General features: G+C 43.4%; 1 protein-coding gene across 5 annotated transcripts in view; it reads right to left on the reverse strand.

The window, feature by feature from the left end:
• Nucleotides 1-23391, reverse strand: part of NFKB1 (nuclear factor kappa B subunit 1) — a 109674-nt gene that overhangs the window by 26554 nt on the left and 59729 nt on the right. For all 5 annotated transcript variants that reach the window (XM_083179018.1, XM_083179017.1, XM_083179019.1 and 2 more), the window contains 7 exons: nucleotides 16786-16934; nucleotides 12665-12819; nucleotides 11884-12042; nucleotides 9204-9308; nucleotides 5733-5824; nucleotides 4433-4571; nucleotides 1389-1532 (listed from right to left, as the gene is read on the reverse strand). In XM_083179018.1, coding sequence (XP_083035144.1) covers nucleotides 1389-1532; nucleotides 4433-4571; nucleotides 5733-5824; nucleotides 9204-9308; nucleotides 11884-12042; nucleotides 12665-12819; nucleotides 16786-16934 — 943 coding nt within the window. The remainder of the gene's footprint in view (nucleotides 1-1388; nucleotides 1533-4432; nucleotides 4572-5732; nucleotides 5825-9203; nucleotides 9309-11883; nucleotides 12043-12664; nucleotides 12820-16785; nucleotides 16935-23391) is intronic.

Here is a 23391-nt window from a genome sequence, read left to right on the forward strand (position 1 = left end):
GCTGTCCCCGACACCTCCTCCTCCCCACTGCAGCCGGAAGGATGTCCGGCTGCTTCACTAGGGGGAGGAGGGGTTTACCTTCCGGGGTCCAGGAGGACCTTTCAGGAAGGTAAGCCGGAGGGGGGGTCGGCGAGGTAGCAATACCCCACAATGCGGTATCGGTGCGGCCGGGTTTTGATACATAGGAAAATGCAGTAAAACCGGGGTTTTACCGCGGTAAAACCAGGGTTTTACTGCATTTTCAGTTTGATACATCTCGCCCATAACCTGGAAAACAAGAACTGCATGGTTTCGGGAGGACGGAGTTGGAGAAACTGTGATATACAGTGTTCATTTATCTGGAACCACCTCAGTTGGAGAAGACACTGTCCTATGTACTCTGCACTTCTCTATATCATAATAATCGTTTAATGTTTTTTACTTTTGGAACACTAAAAAGTTAAATGTAATGTCAACATATTCCTTATGCAGATATCTTAATTTACCCTCCTGAATATCTCACACTCAGTATTGGCCTATGTTACTGATGGCTTTTCTACCATTTCATCTGTGATGTCCTGTTGTTACATCAAACTCAAAAACGGAACTGATAGTATTCCCAGCAGTGGCCATCGCTGCATTAGTTGACAGCACAACAATCAACCCTACAATTCAAGCCAGCTGCCTAGATATCATCCTTCACTTGGAGCTCTCCTTTGCTCTGGACAGTCAATATAGAAGAGACAGATGAGCTATGAGGGCTCTGGTTTGTTGCCACTGTAAGTACAGAATGCTGTGATATACACAGGGCCGCCGATAGGACGTCGGGGCCCTGGTAAAATAAAGGGGGAGTGGTTACATGAGGGCAGTGGCCACGCCCCTGTGGAGAAAATATGGGGGCAGAGGGCTGAACAGGTGGATGGAAGGGAGGTATCCCACATGCACAGAGATACGCATGTGGGATACGCCAGCCCCTGCAAAGTTGTAGCCTGCTACATCTGTAAGTGCCTCTATGCTTCTTATATAACTGCCAAAGCCCACAGAAGAAAATAGGCAATGGAATTGTGGGACTCTCAAAAAAAGAGAGGAGGAGATGTACTAAGCTTTGGTGAGTGATAAAATGTTGAGAGATAAACTTCCAACCAATCTACTCCTAATTGTTCAAACACAGCCTATAACATGACAGTTAGGAGCAGATTTATAGGCTTGGTGTGATCTGCTCCAGAGCTGTAGTTTAAAAGGAGAGCTCATCTATATAAAGCTTGTACAGTAATCCTTATCGACATGCCATCCAATCCAGATGAATTCCAAACTGGTCTGTGATAGCCCCATATTTTTTCACAAAAATTACTTCAAATATTTAGTATAGAAGAAAACTAAGTGCTTATGTTACATATATAGTATTTTACCTCCGCCAGTTGCTGAACCTCCTGCACCACCTCCATATACACCACCACCTCCCCCGCCGCCTCCAGATCCTGCTCCACTTCCACCAAACCCATCAGAGAAATTAGGCATGAGTTTCAGACGCTTTCGTTGCACTTCTTCCTTGTCTAGTGAAAGAAAAGTCAAATGATTACTAATAGAAACAGTTCTCAATGGAGTAATGTGAGCTAAAGTATACATTGTATATATTACTGCATCAATCACAGCTTAAAACTGACTTGATATACAAAGACAGGCAAAAAAAAATATTAAAAACTGCATAAACACACAATAAGATATTTTAGATTCTAAATACAAACATATATTGGATCGATATACACTCTTTGTGAAATTATTTTGTATAGTGACTGTATCACTATGTATTTTCATAGCCAATTTGAGGCTTTTTTTAATTAAATATTTGTATTTTAAAATTGTGTACTTCTCTATAGCGCACTCTTATTCTCTCTGTATATATATATATATATATATATATATATATATATATATATATATATATATATATATATATATATATACAGAAACTCCCCTAAGGGAAAACAGCACTCCCTGTTACCCTACCTACACTGATGTTTTTGCTGCTTTGGATTAACACTGCCTTGAGAATGGAAAACACGGGACATCCATACCCTGGTGACCTTACTGTATGAAGTCTGGTGAGTGCTGTTTTCCCTTAGGGGAGTTTCTGTATCTACATAGCACTGTTGTTGAACACTGCTATTTATACGGCACCCCAGCGGCTACCTAGACACAAGGGTGAGAGTGCAGGTCTTGTTTGCATATATATATATATATATTTGGTGACCACAATATAAAACTCTTTTCAAGAGTTTACTTGCTGCTATATATCCCATTGTTCGGAGGGCACCGGGGCTCTAGCACACGGGTAACGGGAGTGCCAGGCCGCATTGCTATCTATCTGTATGTGTGTATGTATGTATGTATGTATGTATGTGAATATATATATATATATATAAAAAACAATGGAAAGTAAGGAAAAGCGCCCACAGTTAGGCAATGGTGCTTACGTCCCAAATTCTGATAAATATTTGAGGGAGTCTGTTACTTTCTTCCTCGGTGGAGCATGTGGGAAAAAAATGGGAAAAGAAAACAAAGAAACAATGTGTAGTCCAATTTTTCAAATGTAGTCAAATACACTGTGGGTTTCTTGGAATGCTAAAAAATTTGGTGCGGTGTTGCCTAAGTTTTTAAGGTATATTTAGTTTATGGCATTTGCTAAGAGACCTTTTGTTTTTGGTGAGCACTCCCGGGCATTTAACATCTGTTGCTCCCAGGCATAGGCCACTAGCAATCCACCAAAACTTGTATACAGCCTATATTTTGTGTCAAGAAAATCATTTTTAGTATATTTTGTACCAATAAAAACGTTTTTGGATATACGTTTTGGAAAGACGTCCATTACTGAAAGATACCTTTATGAGAGGACCCCCACATAAAAGAAAGTAAGCATACATGTGAGAAAATTAAAGATACCTTGATGTGTTTTTCAAACACCTTCTTAGTGTAAGCATACATGTACGTTACCCTTGGAATAATCAGGAGACACGTGGTGAACCCCTAAAGATATACGCACATTGGGAAAGAAAATTTTTTAGCATTCCAAGAAACCCACAGTGTATTTGACTACATTTGAAAAATTGGACTACACATTGTTTCTTTGTTTTCTTTTCCCATTTTTTTCCCACATGCTCCACCGAGGAAGAAAGTAACAGACTCCCTCAAATATTTATCAGAATTTGGGACGTAAGCACCATTGCCTAACTGTGGGCGCTTTTCCTTACTTTCCATTGTTTTTTGTATCTGTATACCAGGAAGGTAACTCCTGGCTAGGAAAGTGCTGCCCTTTTTAGCGCCATTGTTTGTATTCTGTTGTATTGTAATATATATATATATATATATATATATATATTGTGGCAGAGACGGCATATTTCCACATGAGGGTTATGTGGATGATCCATTCCTGGTTTTAGAGCAGCAGCAGCAAAATTAGATCCAGTCCAGGTTTCTGAAACTAATGTGATCAAGGTTTGGCTAATTAGCAGTACATGTGGCCTCCTGTTATATGTGTGTCCAGGACAGGAGGCACAACTGGGTGGCAACAGGGCATTTGCATGTAGAATAAGTGTCATGAGTGTGCACCATGGGCATGTAGGTGGAACTGCAGACTGCCGATTGTACCATCCGATTTCAGGAAAATGCCTCTTGCCTCAGGTAAAAGTGTAGTCCAAATGTGTGTTGATAGTGATAATGCCTTCTTCCACAAGCATATTTACAGGGGGAGTCCACATAGCACACTTTGCATACAGCAGAATATTTAAACTTATCTCTTTGCACGGATTGCGAGAGCAATTGGAGCCAATTTTCATGCAGCTCTGCATTAGGCCCTTTCTGTGTGTGTTTTAGGTATAGATAGCAATTGTGCATGTTTCAGCCAAATACATATAACACAAGGAAAGGGTGGTTTTATTCTATGACATACATGGTTTAAATTATATATTTATAAGTGTTAAAGTTTAGAACTGACTGAAGACACCAAACTAATACTGAACATCAATTTGATTATGTCCATCAACTGGATCTGACGGGTAAACATCAAGTCAAAGAAAAACATGCAAGATAATTGCCAGCATTGGCTCACATTTGTTATATAAATTCAAATAAAAAATGATTATATTTCCTATATAAGGTAAACATTACAGGACATTATGATGAATAAAAATGTTTGCTTGGCAATTTTCTCACCTATTTTGACAAATTCACTTAGTACTCAAAGGGTTAAGACCTAAGAATACAGAATATTTACTAAAGTGCAGAATTATAAAAGTAGAGGTGTAGCAACCAAAGTCTAGCTTTCATTTTCTAGAATGAAAGCCAAACTCTTATTGGTACTTATAGACAACACCTTCACTTTTGTAATCCCACACTTTAGTAAATGTGCCCCATGATCTGATAACATATATAAGACATGCAAGTTTGTATTTCTTACCTTTTATTTCTGGATAGTAAAGAAATGGCTTGGGTTCACTAGTTTCATAATCGGATTTCCTCCGGAGTTGCACAAATACTGACGCAGGCTTTAAAATATTGACATCCCTGTACTTTGGGGTTTTAAACACTATAGCAAACTAGAGAGATGAACAAAACAGAATAAACACAGATGATTTTTAGAGGATAAATGATTATATACATACGTTTATTTAACAAGAGCCATATCTATGTTGGAGCTCGTGTCTGGTTCCCCACATTCACCAATGTACTGACAGTCATCATTAATACAATCAGTAGGGTGTGGAAGCGGGTTCCAATTTACCAGGCTTATTGAAGGACCTGGAGGCGGACCGTGCCAGCACACCTTCCCACTGAGTATGGTTATGGCATAGCGGATCGACCATGTCTAGATCGACAAGTGGCCGACAGCATCTAGATCGACAGTAACAGAAGATCAACGCATTCAAAAGGTCGACGGGAACTTGTTCAATAGTATCAAGGTCGACACAAGTTTTTCATGTTTTTTTAGTGTCTATGTCAACATAGGTTGACCTGGACACTGTATAAGTGAACAGTGTCCCCTCACATGGCTCCCTGTGCTCACCATGCTTCGAGCTCGGTGCTTCGTTGTACTTGGCGCATTATTTTATTCTCCTTCTATGTCCACTAGCATAGGAAATTATGAACAAGTCAGTTAACGCAAAAAATAATAATAAAAAACTCGGTACTTATGTATTATCTGGGCTCCCATGTTAAATGCACCCCATTTTTTCATACCCCTACTATCGAACTCCGCATGGAGTTGATTTTATATAGTGTGGCGAGCGCAGCGAGCCACCGTGCTCGAAGCGTGGCGAGCGGAGCGAGCCCCGCGAGGGGACGCGGTCTCATAAGAAAAACGGGAGCCCAGATATTACATAAGTACCAAAAACTCATGTCAACTTTGTCACTGTTGACCTTTTCCTTGCATCGAATTTGTTCGATCTAGACGCTGCCAACTATGTTTAAGTGTGTAATTAGTCACATTCGATCATTAGTGGCCCACTATTAGTGATTGTTGATCTAGACATCATCGATCCGGCAACCGGATAAGCGGAGAACAACAGTCTCCTCTGCCTGAAGGGGGATTCGCAGTGTCACGGATACCCCATTCCACATAGGATCTGCCTCTGGCTAAGGGGCTTATGGCACATAAACAGTACTTTTTCAAAGTTTTTATTTAAATGGATGTAACATCGATTAGGCCACAACCGTTTACCAGGGTCTTGGCAATCTCTATACAGCCCTAAAATGCATACCTGTCTATGTACATCCGTAGGGGAGAAGTCACCAAATCCTTCCCAGATATGTCCATTCTCATCATCCTCATAAAAACGTATTTGAATATCATCTGCAATAAACAAATTGAATTATTATATGTATTTCATTTAAAGAACAATTAACTGAAAGGGTGACATTTAATATGGTGAGAAAATCAGAAAGTGAGAAGATTCTAATAAGAAATCTCCAGTTTTTTTTAAAGCGGCAATCATTTATACTTCAAAATCAAACTGGTTTTGCCGTGTAGATGATTGCCGCTTTAAAAAAAACCTGGAGATATCTTATTAGAATCTTCTCACTTTCTGATTCTCTCACCATATTAAATTTCACCCACCACAGATCGTAGGAGCTCCCTCTCACCTTCACTCCGGCATCCCCTGCCACTGTCCTAGCCGCCGATGCCCCAGTTGTCAGTCACAGCAGTGACCACAGGCAGCAGGCTCGGGGATGTTCGAGTCCCCCTGAACATCCCCGAGCCTGCCACCTTCATCACTGCAGTGAATAGAAGCTGGTGGATGGGGTAGCGGCAGGGAGGAGCTCCGGCGCACGATTGCCATAGCGGAGGTAATGGGGGGTACGCCGGGGTGGCGAGTTCCAGTGGTGCACACCTGGACACCACTGCCACGCACCTACTCCATATTAGTAGTTTTTCTGGGACAGCCCGCTGCGGCAGTGCAGCTGAGCCCAGAAAATTTCCGGGCATACCACCCAAGGGGTTAATTGTATATATATGTGCTATTGCGCTTCACAATTGGAACAACAGTAATAGAACAAAACTGGGTAATAACATAGGCCCTTATTCTGATCGGTGTGGCCCGATCAGAATATGCGGCCGCGACCATGCAGGCGAATCCCCGCCTTCCATACGGATCGCCACCTGCCGTCCGTACGCGGATATGTGGCGATCCGCATGAAATTGGACGGGGATACGCCTCCTCCGTCTTGGGAGCAGCCCCTGCATTCGATGGTCGCCGAACATCGAATGCAGGGCCGCACGCTCCACCAGGTCCCGCAACACAAGACCACACGGACACTTGTCCGTGTGAAATCATGTATGGGGGCGGGCAGCTGACATCCGGCGATGTCAGATGCCCGCCCCGTACCCACGCGTCACGGCCTCATTACCATGCATACGCCCCGCGTTTGCATGGGAACGCCCATGAAACGGGGGGCGTATGCATAGGGTAATGAGGCTAAGTAGCCCCTCACGCCCCTCTACGCCCCCTGTGCGGCGTATAAAGAATCCGTGCGGCGAAATCGCCTGCACATGCGCAGAGTGACCTCTGCACATGCGCAGACGATCAACATCGGCGGTCCGTCCGCATGCGGGAATATCCGCACCGATCAGAATAAGGGCCATATAGAGGTAAGCCCTGCTCATAAGCTTAAAGTCTTAAGAAAAACAGTCATTAATAGGTGCAATCTATTTCACAACAATGGGGGTTTTTCAGACCTGGTAACTGGACTGCTAATTTGCAGAGCCCGGTGAACAGGTACACGATACCCAGAGAGAGTGAAATCCCATCCCTTGCAGGTCTGCGAATGGCTTCCAAAAATCACGCTGATCTGCACCTAGCTGCCAATCCATACGCAACTTACTCCCTATCTAATGATTTGTGCAGTCTGTGCGTAACCCAGAACTTGTGTATGGCCAGAAATTAAAAAATTATTATAGCAGGAAGACCCATGCTCAGTCTATTGATTTTTAACCAGGCCTTCAAATTACGCAGTCATGCGATCAGGCCTAAATAACCTGAATGTTTCACAAAGGTCAAGAGAATGAAAGTAAAGCCTGAAGGTTTGGGGACTAAAGTATAGAGAGTCTTATAGTGTTTGGGAGGGCATTACACAGAGTGGCTGCAGCCCAAAACTCTTCAGAGGTCATGCTGCGCAGCCCAAACCTGCCATATCCACCTGCACCATGTATCCTGCTTGCCTTAAGCAAGCACTGCAGGTGGTGCTGATGTAACAGGTGCATAGAGAGCTAGATTAGAATGAGGTGTGTTCAAACGGAGATCTAAATTGCCGTGTAAGAATAATGCAGCCAGTATTTATGCTGCACAGAACAAAATAACTTACCAAAATCTAACTCTCTCTGCACCTGTTACATCTGCCCCACCTGCAGTGCACAATGGTTTTGTCAATCTGCAAAAATTGCAGCCTTGCTAACAGGTCTAAATCAGAGTAAGTCTACGTGGAGTGTGACAGGTAGCTGGAGCCACTTCATCAAGGGAAATTTCTAGAGTTTGGCTGAACTGTGAAAGAATGTACTTTAAAGGCTGCTAATGTGAGTGATGGAATTTGTTGATTTGGTATGTTTACATGTAATACTCTATTTTCTTAATTTTATGCGAAAAGTAACATTTGCTAAACCCATAGGTATAGTTGTCAAACTGCTGTTTGATGGCCTTCAATAGGATAACATGAGCTATTGGGCAAGTGTGTGACGTAAAATGTAAAAAAAATAATAAGATGGAAATAAATAACTTCCTTGTATGTGAGATATATGAACTTCCTTGTATATAGTGTTATCTCCTAATCTCATGTCTGAGACAAGATGGCTGACGTGTAATCCATCAGCATATTCAGAGGTGATCTGTCTATAGCAGGGGTAGCCAACTCCAGTCCTCGAGAGCTATCAGCAGTTCATGTTTTCCAGCTCACCTCACAGGTCACAGGTGCACTCATTACTGACTGACACATTTTAATAGATCCACAGTTGGAGCTAAATAAGTGGTCAGGGAACTCGGTCCTCATTACCCCACACAGTGCATGTTTTGCTGGTAACCCAGCAGGTGCACAGGTGTACTAATTACTCACAGACACATATTATAAGGTCCGCAGGTAGAGTTAATTATTTCACTTGTGATTCTGGGCGGGGTGTACTATGATGAAAATGCAGTAAAACCCCTGTTTTACTGCATTTTCAAATTTACCGAGGCAGGGTATCGCCACTTTTGGGTGGTGATACCCTATAGAAGCCTATGGGCTTCTATCGCATCCCCTGCCTGCCGTCCTCACCACCCTCCCCTGTCTGCCGTGCTGCTCCACCTCCCCCAGCAGCATGTCACAGCCGGGGATGTCCTTCCTGCTGCAGGAAGCAGGAGGATATGTCGGGGATGCCGCAGAGCCCAGGAGGTGACGGACCGCGATGCCAGCCGCATATGTTAGTAAATATGTGCTGGCATCGCGGCGGAGGCATGGCGAGGGGCGGCGATGTACAGTATGTTAATACATCCCGCCCTATGTGAGGAGACATGAAAAACGTTAACTGTTGGTAGCTCACGAGGGCTGGAGTTGGCTACCCCTGGTCTATAGCTTGTAAATTCATTGAGCACAGTTGTCCTGTTGTGTCACAGTGGAGTAAATGATGAAATCATGCTACTTTATGAATAAATCATAACAGATAACACCCGTATATTAGCTGTGTCGGAAAAATCTGCCCATACCCTTTTGTACTTTATCACACAGTAGATAAATCTCTTCCCCTCCTGTAACGCAGCCAGAGGTTCTGTCCATTCGCACTATTTTTAGATTAGATGCATTTGGAGCTTCTGAGGACAGAATAGAAATGCACAGAATGTTAACAAAAAGAAAAATAACATTTTCAAAAGTTTAAAATAACACAAAGATTGTCTAAAAATACTAGAGAAAGTGACATCTTCAAAACATTACAGATGAAAAGATGTGATCCATGATGTGGAGTGAAAATATACACATTCTGATGAAACAAAATGGTGTAACAGTGCGCACCAGCAGCTAGTATAGTTGTGTATGAAGACCATCGCTTAACCATCGCTATAGTTGTGTATGAAGACCATCGCTTAACCATCGCTATAGTTGTGTATGAAGACCATCGCTTAACCATTGCTCAAGAATTATGTGATTCTCCCTCTGTTTTTCTCTCCGTTATATAACTGGTTGCCTGGTATATCATGTGGAGGAAATGAGACTTGAGATATCTGCATAGTGAAGTACAGTTTTAATCCATCGGTACAACATCCAAACAATTCACAAAGATACAAATATAAAACTTGGGTGTAAAATGGGAAGAAGAAATCCTAAATTCAAATGCCACCCAAACACTGCCAAACACCACAGTCCAGGACTCACTGACAGTAGGTGTGGCCTCCCTATTTGAATTTTGGACTGTGCTGCTGATCCACCTTTGCAACTGCCACAAGCAAGGAAGTCCAAGAACAGAGTATTTTGTCCCTCCTAGAAAGTGTCATGCTGAGAGGTACTGTAGGCACTACTGGGCAGCAACCATGCCATTCCATAGAACGCTTCCATCTCATGAGAGTGTCACGTGTTTGTGTCAGGAAGCTGCCGTGCTCAATTGCAGCATGCAGATATGGGACATCTCTATCAGACTGATCTTCTGAACCATGTTTGCCTATTTTCCTGGATTCTGCAGAAGACATCTGATTTTTCGGGTATTCCCTCACAACTCCAGATGAGTGAGCACGCTTCCCATATCCACTAGAAAGTTGTCAGAATGCAGAGATAAATATTGTTGGGAAGAGGCAGGGTCTAATGACGCAATTCTATGATAACTGAATTGCATCATTGGGCCTAAAGAGGTGACTAGTCCACCCCCGCCCCCGTAACCCCCTACCTGCTTCTCCAAGAGAAAAAAACTGCAGCTGTTGGTAATTATGTTCTGCTCCTAGCATGAGATTGGTATAAGTCCTGATACTAATGAGAACAATGATGCCTACATACACAGTTGCACTGATTTTTACTATACATGAGTGGATTTTCTCATTACGATAAAGTAGTAAGCAGACATTCGCTCATCTTGTATAAGTGAAACTTGCGCTCTTGTGAATGTCATTAATCTTCTTTAAAAAGGGGAAGTACTCTGTTTTTTTTGCGGGGCACCCTTGTTTAAAACTTTACTTTTATTACTAAAGGTGCGTTCACACGGATAGATTTGGCAAAAGATCTGAGCATTCCCAACCGACTGAAACGACCAATCGCTCAAATTGTTCCGTGTGTATGAACGATATAGATAATGATGTACATCCCCACCGGTCGTTGGTAGAGGTCGATGATCTTTCTTGCATGCAGAAAGATCATAGACCAATCGAAAGCGATGTGTGCCAATCATTTGATGTGTATGCACGATTTGGTAAAGCTGATCGACTGGCTCCCACTCCCCTCCACCATCGTTAAAGATTAAATGTTCATGTGCAATCGTTTGTACAATCATTCACTATTTGACACCAAATTGTTTGTCCAGGAGTTCTGAGGAAATCGTTAATGAGATTGGATCGTTTGCCCGCTTCTGGCTGGAGGCTGCAGGCCACTTGAAATTACAGCACGGGCCGCAATTGGCCCCCCGGGCCGCACTTTGGACATGCCTGCTGTAAAGGGACTTATAGGCAAAAGGGAACAGGTCTGATTTGACATGTTTTCATCCAATTACGACAGATATATTATATTATATATTAAATTATAACTGGCCATTTCAGAGGTCTCTGACATCAGGTTTGATGCTATGGGTGTTCCCGTGCACATTGTATCAGAGCCTGGAGATCTTACGTGCAGCAAATACTGTAAGATAAATTGGAATCGGACCATCAGCGGTACATAGTAGGTGCTATGTATTGCATCTGATCAGTGCCGTAACTAGGTGTGTGCCAGCGGTGTCTTGCAGGCGCTCTCCCCACTCTGCATCTTCTGCTGCTGTGCCTGTCATGTCAGTCTGACAAGCAGGAGCGTTGGCAGCACTCCGAGAACCCTCAAAACCACCCCCACCACCACCACTGCCAGCCAAAGAGAAAGGTCGGCAGGGAACAGGCAGCGGTAGAGGTGGGCAGGCAGGAGATTACAAAACTTCAATTCAAATCAGTGGCAGCAGATCCCTTCAGTTAGGTCAAAGAAGGAAGATAGAGAGAGAAACTTAGAAAAAACTGAATCTGTGTTTTTGTCAAGTGAGATATTGAAGTCACCAAGGATGAGTGAGGGGAGGTCAATTAAAAGATCTCTTGATATCCTAGTCACAGTGTCTAAATTGTCTAAATGTGTTTGAAGCAGTAAGATATCTGCTAAAATAATCTTGTTTTAATATCAAAATACAATTAAATATTCAAATGAAATGTTGCACAGATTCACACGACTTACTACTGTCAAAGATAGGAACAGATATCACTGGTTCAAGTCGCCTTGTGAAGCTCCCATTGCTATCGGGCAAGAAAGCAGTGAACATCAGTCTTACTACACTGAGGTCTATGTCTTTTGACTGTTGATACGCTGCTTGTCGTATTACATCTCTTTCTCGCTCTGGAATACAAAATCCACAAAATATTTAACAAAATAAAAATGTGCTTTTACAAATTTCAAATTGGTTCCACTGCTGGTGCTTATACGTATGAACAGCATAAAGCAATAACTAGAATACTGTTCACACTATAATGCACAATTTACCAGATTAACTAAATCACAGTTACAGAATAATCGAAGAACCATGTAATTTGGCTCCTATTCATTATGGCTAGGGTTAGGGATTGTAAACTAGATGTAGGCATTGGATTGGGAACTGCAAATAAGGTAGTATAGACTGTGATAAAATATATATTTAATATATCCTGCGCTTCCCTGCTGTCGCATATGTAGTTAAACACAATAGTACTCCTATGGAAGGTTTAGAAAAGTGATGCTCTTCAGCTCTGCAGATCTGAATAGGGAACGAGTACAAATGTATTGCGGAGTTTAAAGCTGGACGTCCTACCCACAAGCCTGGATGTAGTTAACGATTGGAAAACTAACAGTCCCCAATCTAGTGATAATCTTTCACTATCTCTGGGGAAAAGTTGGATGTCCAATACCGATCTAAGAACCAGATGTAGGCAGTGCAGATTATCAGCAACCCTGCTGTACAGGATGGGGTGTACATGTCACTCACCAGTCATTGTCCTATCTGCTGAAAATTGATAATTTAACTCAGGGTGCACCAAGATGCCAGCGTTATATCCTCTCCTGAAAGCATCCACCATACGTGCCTCTAGTATCTCCATTACTTTTTTCTTTGTGACATGAAGAATTCCTAGATTAGGAAACCTGTGGAACAAAAAAGAAATGATGTAAGTCAGGCATGTCCAAACTGTGGCCCTCCAGCTGTTGTGAAACTACAAGTCCCATCATGCATTGCTGCAGTTTTGCTATTAGTGAATGCTGAAACAACTGCAAGGCATGCTGGGATGTGTAGTTTCACAACAGCTGGAGGGCCATAGTATGGACATGCCTGATGTAAGTATTCTTTAATCTATAATTTCAAAACCTTGGTGTATTGCAGAGGGCATACACATCTGCCAAACAGCATAGCAGAGCAATTGCCAGGTAATAGCACATAATGGGTGAAATGTAATAGGATGAGAGATTTAGAAAGGGAGAGATTTGGGAAGAAATCTCAGTTTTTTTTAAAGTGGCAATCATTTACACAGCAAAAACAAACTGGTTTTGCAGTGTAAATGATTGCCACCAAGGGCGTAACTACCATAGGTGCAAGGGGTGCAGCTGCTATGGGGCCCAGAGCTGAAGGGGGCCCATCTTACTGTATAAGTAATATGTTTTACATACATTTGTCATCATCAACTGCTAAGTAGGGGGTCCTTAAAAACTTTTGCTATGGGTCCTACGAATATCTAGTTACGCCCCTGATTGCCACTTAAAAAAAACTGGAGATTTCTTCCCAAATCTCTCACTTTCTAAATCTCTCATCGTATTACATTTCACCCATGAATTTATAGTCAGAAAAACAATACAGGTTGCTAAGTTACAGCAAAAACATAAACATAGGGCAATGATGGCTGTTAGTCTTGGTAGATCATATGCAACAGCTGAACTTAAGGCCGGCAATACCTTATGTAGAACTGATTAGCCAAAATATACCTCGAACGCACCTGCTGTATGAACATATGCAAATGCGGCGGGAGGCATATTGTGTAAACAGGCGCCTCCTGGTAGCTTCTGTGATCCGCTGCTGCTCTCGAAGATGCAGCACTGGATCCCCCTGTGTGGACATTGGCCACCTTAGTAACCCTCAAGTTACTCAGGATAACCAGGGAAATTATGCTGCCAGGGTCAGGAAATTAGTGTCAGAAGACACAGACCCTCACCTCGGCATACCTACAAACTAAGGGGGGGGGGACTGGAGAGGGTCTATTAACGGGTGAGTACAGCATGAGTGGATTTGCTTATTTGCAAACAGATGCAGACCTGCATAGCGATGCATATAGCTCAGCCAAAACCATATCAATTACACATACCTAAGCTGCTTCGTTCTGATTACAGATTCACTACTGAAGTGCATTGGTGCTTCCTTTATTGGTAATGCATATATTATATGACTTTGTGGGCATACTTTCCTACGTCTATATTTTTCAAGAGATTGTAATTTTTATGCAAGCATAATAGCATTAACAAGAACTAGAATATGAAATAGGTCAGCGCTAGGTGGGCGTGAAGAACACTCAATCCCCCCCCCCCCAAAAAACAAATAAAAAACACAGAAATAGACCGCTCTAGCAACATTCTGCATAAGACAAAATAAAGGGCCCAAAAGATGCGAGTCCGCTAAGTTGGTAAGTATTTACAACTGTCCCTTTAGAGGTTCACACACTATGACCCTCATTCTGGTTGGCTCGCAAAGCAGCTTTAGTTCGTTGCTTTACGAACCATGTAACGCCACCTGTACGAACGCCCGCCCCTCTACTGGACGATTTTTCCCAACAGTGCTGCATGGGTGTCCGAAATCATATGATGGTTTGATGTTTTCTGTATCACTCGCTGATTTAAGTCACTCTCTGGTGACAGATTATCGGCACCATGCTCCGAGAACAGGGCAGGCAGGTGGCCGCCCACGTTCGCATGGGGACGCTCAGTGTTTTCTTGGGCACACCTTGACTTTTTGTGGGTACACACCCGCTGCATGTGCCTCGGAGACTATGCAAGTTTCCGAGGGCGCCCGGAGTGAAGACCTGCGCATGCGCAGATCTTCACCACTGGTCCCTGTTGCTAATTCACAACGTGGCGCATAAACTACAATGAGGGCCTATATGTATTGGTAATTAGAGACAATACGTTAGTAATGGTTAGTCTCTCAGTGAAAAAGTCAGTCACCCAGTGCCCAGCTGCAGAAATGGTTGGAATGCATTCATTTGCCAAAGTATTAGTTATTGTAAGCAATGTCTTGTTGGTAGTGTCAGTTACATAGTAAACAGGTCAACCCTATTTAGGTCGACAGGGTTGGAAGGTCGACACATGCATTAGGTCGACAATGGGAAGGTCGACAGTCAAAACACTAACATGAGTTTTTCAAGTTTATTTTTTGAGCCGACATGTGCCGACAGGCAGTATTTCATACCCAACCATCCACTATGGGGTGGTACACGATACACGGTGTCCATGTCGACATAAATGTGAAAAACTCATGTCAACCTTCCCATTGTTGACCTAATGCTTGTTTGACTTTCCCACCGTGTCGACCTTAGTCATGTCGACCTATTTCAGGTATCGACGGAAGCCCTGTCGACTGCCAGTGGTCGAACCAATGGATTTATGAATTTTATTTTTCCTTATTGAAATGTCAGCATCTATAACATTTGATTATATGGGGCCTTATATGTAGGAATTATGGAAGAATACATTGTATTCATATTAAAGTGTACTATGTTTCTAGATTTCAATACAGTGCTGAGAACTACTCAATACAATATATATTATATTAGGGTGGAGTAGCGACAACACCCATTTCTGTAAGCTTTTATTATATATATTAGTGAGTGCTAGGAAAGTCCATTCATAGCATGTAAATAAAATGTTTTCCTGTCCAGGTTAACTTGAAACTGAAACGTGTTTAAGTCTTTCTAGCATGTCAGAAAAATATGCTTCATGAGTATCAGTGTTACTAGTCATAGTGTGGGTAGTGTCATATCGCTGTACATAAACCACTAAATGTCACTCTGTGTGGAAAACATACTTTCACATACTTTGTGCTTAGGAAAATCAGAAACACTTGTGCATAGAGGTTTACAGTTCCTTCCTGAGCTACTCCTTGGGCAGTGGTTTTCAAAGACCGCCCTTGTGTAGTGTGTAGGTATGAGCATTTCAGCGTTTTGCTGATAAAATGGTCAAAAAATGCTTAGAGACAGATAATCTGATTGGTCAGTCTAGATAACAGATATTGGCCAAAAAGTCTCAATATCATGCTGTGTGTGCATCCTTGATAATCTGCCTATATTTACTACACTTTATCCTGATTAGGACAAACATTTCCTGATTTTCAGGTCACCCAGCAGGTGTGCTCATTATTTATTGACACAACTTGAAAGATTCACAGATGGATTTAAATATTTCACTTGTGATTGAGGGGCAGATTTATGATCCGGGGGTGTGAGGCATATGTGCTATCCCCGTGCGCTAAAGCAGGGGATAGCGCTTCACTACATCTATGAAACCCGCTGGCCGGGTACTTTACCGGCGACGGTGTAAGGCAGGAGGCATAGCGCAGCTACGATATTTTGTGCTGTGCGCCTGCCTCCTGCCTAATTTATGAACGGTCAGCATCGCTAACCCTTTCGCCGCCTGCAGCTATCGACTTCGACAGCTGCAGGCGGCGATGCCCTATGCCCACAGCAGGGACAGTGCTGTCCCTGCTGCTGGCTCTGAGCTGCGCTGGGGATCTGAGTAGCGAGATCCCGGCTGGGGGGGGGGGGGGGGTAGAAGGAGGCAGCGCATCAGTAATAACTGATGCGCAGGAGGGACATCGCCGGAGGGGGGAGTTAGCGCTCCCCCGCTTTGGTCGGCAAGATGTTGATACATCTTGTTGGTGTCCCCTCCTGCTTTGCTGATGAGGCAAAGCAGGAACCGTTTAGCGCCGCTATAATAAATCTACCCCTCAGTGAGGAAACCTACAAAATTAACTTTTCGGGTTCTTGAGGATGAAGTTGAAAACCTTAGTTCTAGGGCAATCAAAACTCCTGAAACACAAAAGTCTAGGGAAGAGAATCTCTGACAGCTACTCACCCCACAATCATATCTTTGGGTCCGACATTTATAGAACAGACTCCATCTTCACAGTGCTTCCCCACTAAGCTGTGGGCGTGTAACCGGACATCCTTGCCATTGGTCACCAGCTGGACAATGATTTTGGCATGGCCGACATAATTGTGGATCTGTTAGAAAACAAATGTTGATTATAACACTAAAATAAAATCTTCCATCAGAAAGATTACTTTAAGGATCTATATCTAACTTATTCCATGAAATACATACTATACAGTCCATGAAACAGTCTGTGCCTGCATTTCCCTAGAGCCATAGTTTTAGCATTCCCTAATAGCAAAACTGTGGCAAGGCATGATGGGACTTGTAGTTTCACAAGAGCTGGAGGGCCGTGGACATGCCTGCGCTAGAAGAAGCTGACTCACATGCTCACAGAGCAGCGGAGTGTAAAGTTGGCTGCCTGCCCTCAACCCAGCCCCCAAGAGGCGGCCTGCAGACCAGTGACAATTCAATAAAGAGCAAGGACTTTCTGGTCAATGCCACTGATGCCCACCAACCCTCACAATCTGGCACTGCATGGGGTGGGCTCTCTCCTCAATGTCTCAACATGTGCTACATGTGACATATGTTGATGGTCAGTGCTGTAGTTGACAGGATGGAGAGACTCAGCGGTTCGCTGCTATGTGACAAGTAGCTGCTACTCACATTTACCCTCATCTTCACTAGTGTAGTGAACAGATCTCACTAATCTGTGCATGGTTCTATCAAACTCGCCTGCCAGAAGCAGGTCCATATTTTCAAATCACACCCTCTTACATTTGTGATTTTGATGCTTTCAATGAGAAAACATCTATATGCGATTTTTGAAGTGCAATTTTTTGGTCAATGCAAAAGTGTCATTTTTTACGGCAAAATCTCCCAGTACTACATGTACGATTTTCGGTAAACGTGTGATTTCTGCATTTGACCAAATAAAATTGTACCTTCTTAAGAATCGGACCCTATTACATCTTGCCCAAAGTATGTTTAAAAGAAGTACTACCAGAAAGCTAAATCTTTGTCTACATACAGCGTGTGTGTGTGGAGTAGGTGCTGTACTGTAGCTTGCAGTCATATCCATATCTGGATAGCAGCCAATGCATATCTACTTCCCTGTAATGGAAAGTACACCAACCGCTCCATGGAATTTCCCAAATCAATGTCTGCAGAAAACAACTGTACTGTATACGCTAAAATTTATGAGGAATGATAGCATCAGTTGTAATAAATGATGACTTGTGACATCTCATTCTATGCAAAAGAGTATGTGGCTATATGCTTTCACATTTTATTAAGTGATCCACCTGTGACGTTGTTGGTATATATTGTAATGCAGATTGATGTGCAAGAGCAACTACTTTGATTGCTTGTTTCATAATTTATGTATAAAATAAAATGTGTCTTTTCACATGAGAATAAATACTTGAAAATACTTTATAAGCTACAAATATTAGTTACAGGTAAACACTGGCATGTTCTGATTATGGGCCTAATTCTGGTTCACTCGCAAAGCACATTTAGGCCCCGATTCTGGTAGGATGAGGTGTGTTCAAACTGAAATCTAAATTGCTGTGTAAGAATAAAACAGCCAGTATTTACCCTGCACAGAACCAAAAATCTAACTATCTCTGCACATGTTACATCTGTGCATATGGCCCCCTGCAGTGCACATGGTTTTGTCCATTAGAGAGAAAATTTGCTTTTGCAAGTGTACCAGAAACAGGCCCTTGGTTTGCTAATCGACAAAACCATGTGCACTGCAGGTGGGGTAGATGTAACATGTGCAGAGAGAGTTAGAGTTGGGTGAGTTATTTTGTTTCTGTGCAGGGTAAATACTGGCTGCTTTATTCTTACACTGCAATCTAGATTTCAGTTTGATGTAAAAACCCACCCAAATCTATCTCTCTCTGCACATGTTACATCTGTCCCCTGCAGTGCACATGGTTCTGTCCATTAAAGAGAGAATTTGCTTTTGCAAGTGAACCAGAATCGGGCCCAAAATGTGCTTTGTGAGTTTACCAGAATTCGGACCATAATCAGACCATGCCAGTGTTGACCTGTAACTAATATTTGTAGCTTTTTTACACTACAATATAGATAAGTTTGAAGTACAAACCCCACCCAAATCTAACTCTCTCTGCAAATGCCCATGGTTTATCCATTAGCAAACCCAGGGCCTGATTCTGGTTGAGTCGGTAAGTCCCAGAGTGCCCGTCCCACCGAAAACCTGCCCCCTCCTGTTGAATCCCCTTATGAAAAAACATCCCCTCGCACCCAACAGGAAAAATCATTTGATGGTCAGAAACAGATCAGTGTCCCTGCAAAAATTGCACTCACTTCGCACAAAGGAGTAATTTGGTCCATCGAGTGGTCTCTAGTGGTCAGTGACAGTACTTCCCCTCAGATGGGAAACAATCAGGATTTTAATGTAATGTAGTAGTATACATTAGTTCTATATAGAGGGACTAACAATGAAACAGGGTTGTTGTTGTTGTTGGGGTCTGGTAATATAATATGGGAAATTTACTAAAATGGCTGTTCTATTTCACATGGGATGTTGCTATGGGCAACCAATCAACTTCTTATTTATTTAGCAGCTTCTAGAAGATAATATATAGTATCACCGTTCCAACCCCAATAATTATGGGTACACACAGTTAGGCTCAGCACCACCGCAATAGGCTTTTTCTGTTAAAGTCCAACCGTTCGAACCCAAAATTATTTGCTTTTGTTATCAAAGCCCACCACAACACATAACCAGGGTGAGGTATTCCCATTTATTGGGATTTCCATTCCTTATTTGTGCTCAAATTGTGTATATTGGGCCTTACTCTAGTTCACTCTTTCTGATTTAATTTAATATTTATTTGTTTCACTTTATACTTACACTACAATATACAAAACAAGGACTTTACATATAGCAGACATTTCAATATCATACATTTACATAATATTTATACAAGACTAACATACAAACACAACCTGCATTCCTCAGTCTCTACGATTTATTCATATTTCATAAACAATATGGAGAATCATCTACCTTCCGTGTTCGATGGCTATACTTGTCGCTGTAGGACCAACGCGGGCCCATTTTATTACAACTGGTTTATTTTATCTGGTTGATACAGAGGTTTCTATTATTCAAGGGCATTCATTTCTTAAGGGTTTAGAGTACCCCCTTTTTTCCCCTCTGTGGGTTACTATCTCGTCAGAGCAATCTAAGGTTATATATAACATTAGAGGGAGAAGAGAGGTAAAGAAAAGGAGAAAAGAATAGAAGAAAAAAAAAGAAAAAAATTTTTTACAAGTGAAAGTGACCAGGTGTCCCACTATTTTTGTCCCCTTATTATTCATCTACCGACAAAATAGTGCATATTCTGTGTGTTTTACCCTTTTCCCCTATCTTTCCCTCCCCCTTCGCCCTCCCTCCCCTCCCCCATATCTTTCTTAAGAGGCCCTTACCCTGACCATATATCCATCCCATCCCTTCCCCCTTTCTTTTCCCTATTCCCCTGCCCTCCCTCTCCCCATTCCCTCCCTATTCCCCTCTACCCCCACCTACCCTTCCTTTACAATTGCATATCTACGTGCATTCGTGTGTAAGAGCCCAATCGAGCATTTCTACCTCTTCCCTCCCCCTTTCCTCCCTCTCTCTCCTACCTCCATTTACCATAATATTTAGTTTCAAACCAACCCTCCCAAGTTGAGAAAAAAAATTTTTGTGGTGTTACGTGTGAGACTAATAGGTGTCATGAACCTGACTTGGTTCAGTCAGTTTCTGAGGTTTCTATGCCTGTTTGCTCCTAGCTGCTGCTGTTGCAGCTGCCCTGCATTCCCAGTGATTAACTCTCCAGTGAACTTCCCTGAGTTCTGCAGCCTGATCCCTGACCCACACACACCTGTGCAGTAATCAGGTGTGTCTGTCTTTCCCCAGTGTTGATTAGTGCTGCGGCTGGCAGCCAATCACAGAAAGGCAAGGGGGATATAACTCAGGCCCTGGGCCTTCATTCCTTGCCTTGAACAATTGCTTACCTGTTCCCAGAATCTCCTGTGTCAGAGAAGTTTCCAAGGCTCCGAGATCTCCAGCGTACCCCTGCGATACTACTTGGTTCTCTCCATCTCCAGAAGACTCCTGCGATTCCATCCCTGCAGTTGAGTAACCGGTGTTCCGCTACAAACATCATTTGGCTTTTCAGCCCATCAGTGACTTTCCCACCTGGTCCTGAAAACTGCCGACAGACTCTGTCGACTCCGGGGTTGACTACTCCCTGCTGCTCTCATAGTGACTACATCATCTGTCCTATACTTCCAGCAAGTACCCCGGGGCCTTCCCTCATCTGTCGACACCACGGTCGACATCTCACGTTGACATCCCCAGCAATTCCCAGATTGCACTTCCCTCATTGAGCTCTCCAAGTTCAAGTGTCATCACCCCAGCCTGCATCCAGAGGGCCAGGGCAGGGGGCCGCGACCTGCCTGTCAGACGCAGCTAAGTCCAAAGCTCCTTGCGGGGCTCCCTGGTGAATACCGCTGGCAGGTTAGACTCCGCGCCCCTGTTCCTGGTCTCCGTCAACACTCTGGTTCACTGTGCTCTGCACCCCAGTGCATGTCCATACTTAAAGCACCAGCGTTCTGCTATCCAGCGCCCTCCACTGGCCCACCACGGTCACAACCGGGAACACAGAAAGCCCCAGTGCTGACAGTTTGTTCAAGGCCGATGGACTCGGTTCAAGACCCCAGTGTGGGACCAGCGGTCATCCAAAATGTTACCGCTCGGATAGAGACTCAAGAAGCCACTCAGCAGCGAGTGATAAAATATCTTCAAGAGGTATCCAGTCGATTGGATACAATGCAGCAGTCATTGTCAACTCATGTGTCGACTGTCCAAAATTTTTTACCACCCACTTCCCATTCCAGTCTCCAATTGCCGGTACCAAGCAAATACGACGGTGATTCCAAAACCTGCAGGGGATTCATTAATCAGTGTCAAATTCAATTTGAACTGTTACCTCACAACTTCCCCACAGCTAGAATAAAGATTGCATATATCGTCTCATTGCTTTCCGGAACTGCCCTCGAATGGGTATCACCGCTGTGGGAGAAGTCTGATCCTCTCCTTGCAGACTATGACATGTTTATCCAGACTTTTCGCCGTATTTTTGATAGACCAGGTCGCTCAGCCTCTGCTTCCACAGATATCCTTCAGGTCAAACAAGGATCTCGGCCCATGGGGCAATATGTGGTCCACTTTCAGACTTTGGCATCCGAGTTACTGTGGAACAATGAAGCCTTGACAGCTGCGTTCTGGTTAGGAGTATCAGATCGCATCAAGGATGAGCTGGCAACCCGGGATCTTCCAGATCGGTTGGAAGACCTTATCTCCCAATGTGTCAAGATTGACTTACGCCTCCGTGAGAGAGGTCTTGAAAAACAAAAGAAGTTAATTCCTAGAGAGATTCCTGAATCACGTTCTGTGTCTCCTGACCGTGAAGAACCCATGCAAATTGGTAGATCACGCCTGACTCCTGTCGAACGTGCCCGCAGGCAGCGCAATAGATTGTGTATATATTGTGCTGCTTCCAATCATTTCATTGATGCCTGTCCTAAGCGTTCAGGAGAACGCCAAGGCCTGACCTGCAATGGAGAAGTCAGGTTGGGTCAACTTGTGAAATCTAATCACGATAATGACTTTGTCCTTTCAGTGTCCCTCGAGACTCCAGCCGGACCCATACCCAGTTCTGCCCTAGCAGATTCCGGGTCAGGTGGAAACTTCATCTCTTATGACCTTGTCTCCAAGTTGAAAATTCCTCTGGTACCCATATCTCCGCCTATCTCTGTTACCGTGATGGATGGCAGCAAGATTCCTGGCAGTGAGGTTCATTTCCGTACTGAACCTGTCCTTTTAAAAGTTGGTACTTTGCATCAAGAGTTAATAAAATTCTTTGTGATTCCCAAAGCATCCTATGACATTGTGCTGGGGCTTCCATGGCTCCGACTCCATAACCCCAGTATCAACTGGTCCACTTTACAGTTGGAACATTGGAGTCCATATTGTCGTCAGCATTGTACTGTTCCGGCGCTGCCAACCGGTTCCACGAATGTCGCACCATTTCCTGGTTGGCCTGACACCTACAGAGACCTTATGGATAAGCATGCTGCCGATACCCTGCCACCACCTCAGGAGTGGGATTGCTCCATCAATTTGCGCCCAGGGAAAATTCCTCCTAAAGGCCGTACCTACCCGGTATCAGTCCCTAAGAATCAGGCCATGCAATCTGGTAATAGAAAGAATCTTCAAAAGAGATTCGTCCGACCTTCTAATCCTCCTGCTGGTATAGGTGTTTGCCCTGCAAAGAAAAAAGGTGGTCTCCGATCTTGTATTGATTCCAGAGACGTAGAATCCCATCGCTCTCCAGTAAAAGAGGTTCCACGTCAGCTCAGACAAAACAAGCCCTATGATAGGATTATGTGCCGTTCTGGTACTCTGAGTGTAAAAACTGATGTCCTATCTTGCTCCATGAAGGAAGACTACCCCATTCCTGATTCCATCGCATTTGCTCCTACGCAAGTATCTCCTACACCTCC

The sequence above is a fragment of the Crinia signifera genome, chromosome 1 (assembly GCF_055691185.1).
Source record: "Crinia signifera chromosome 1, ASM5569118v1, whole genome shotgun sequence".
Lineage (NCBI taxonomy): Eukaryota > Metazoa > Chordata > Amphibia > Anura > Myobatrachidae > Crinia > Crinia signifera.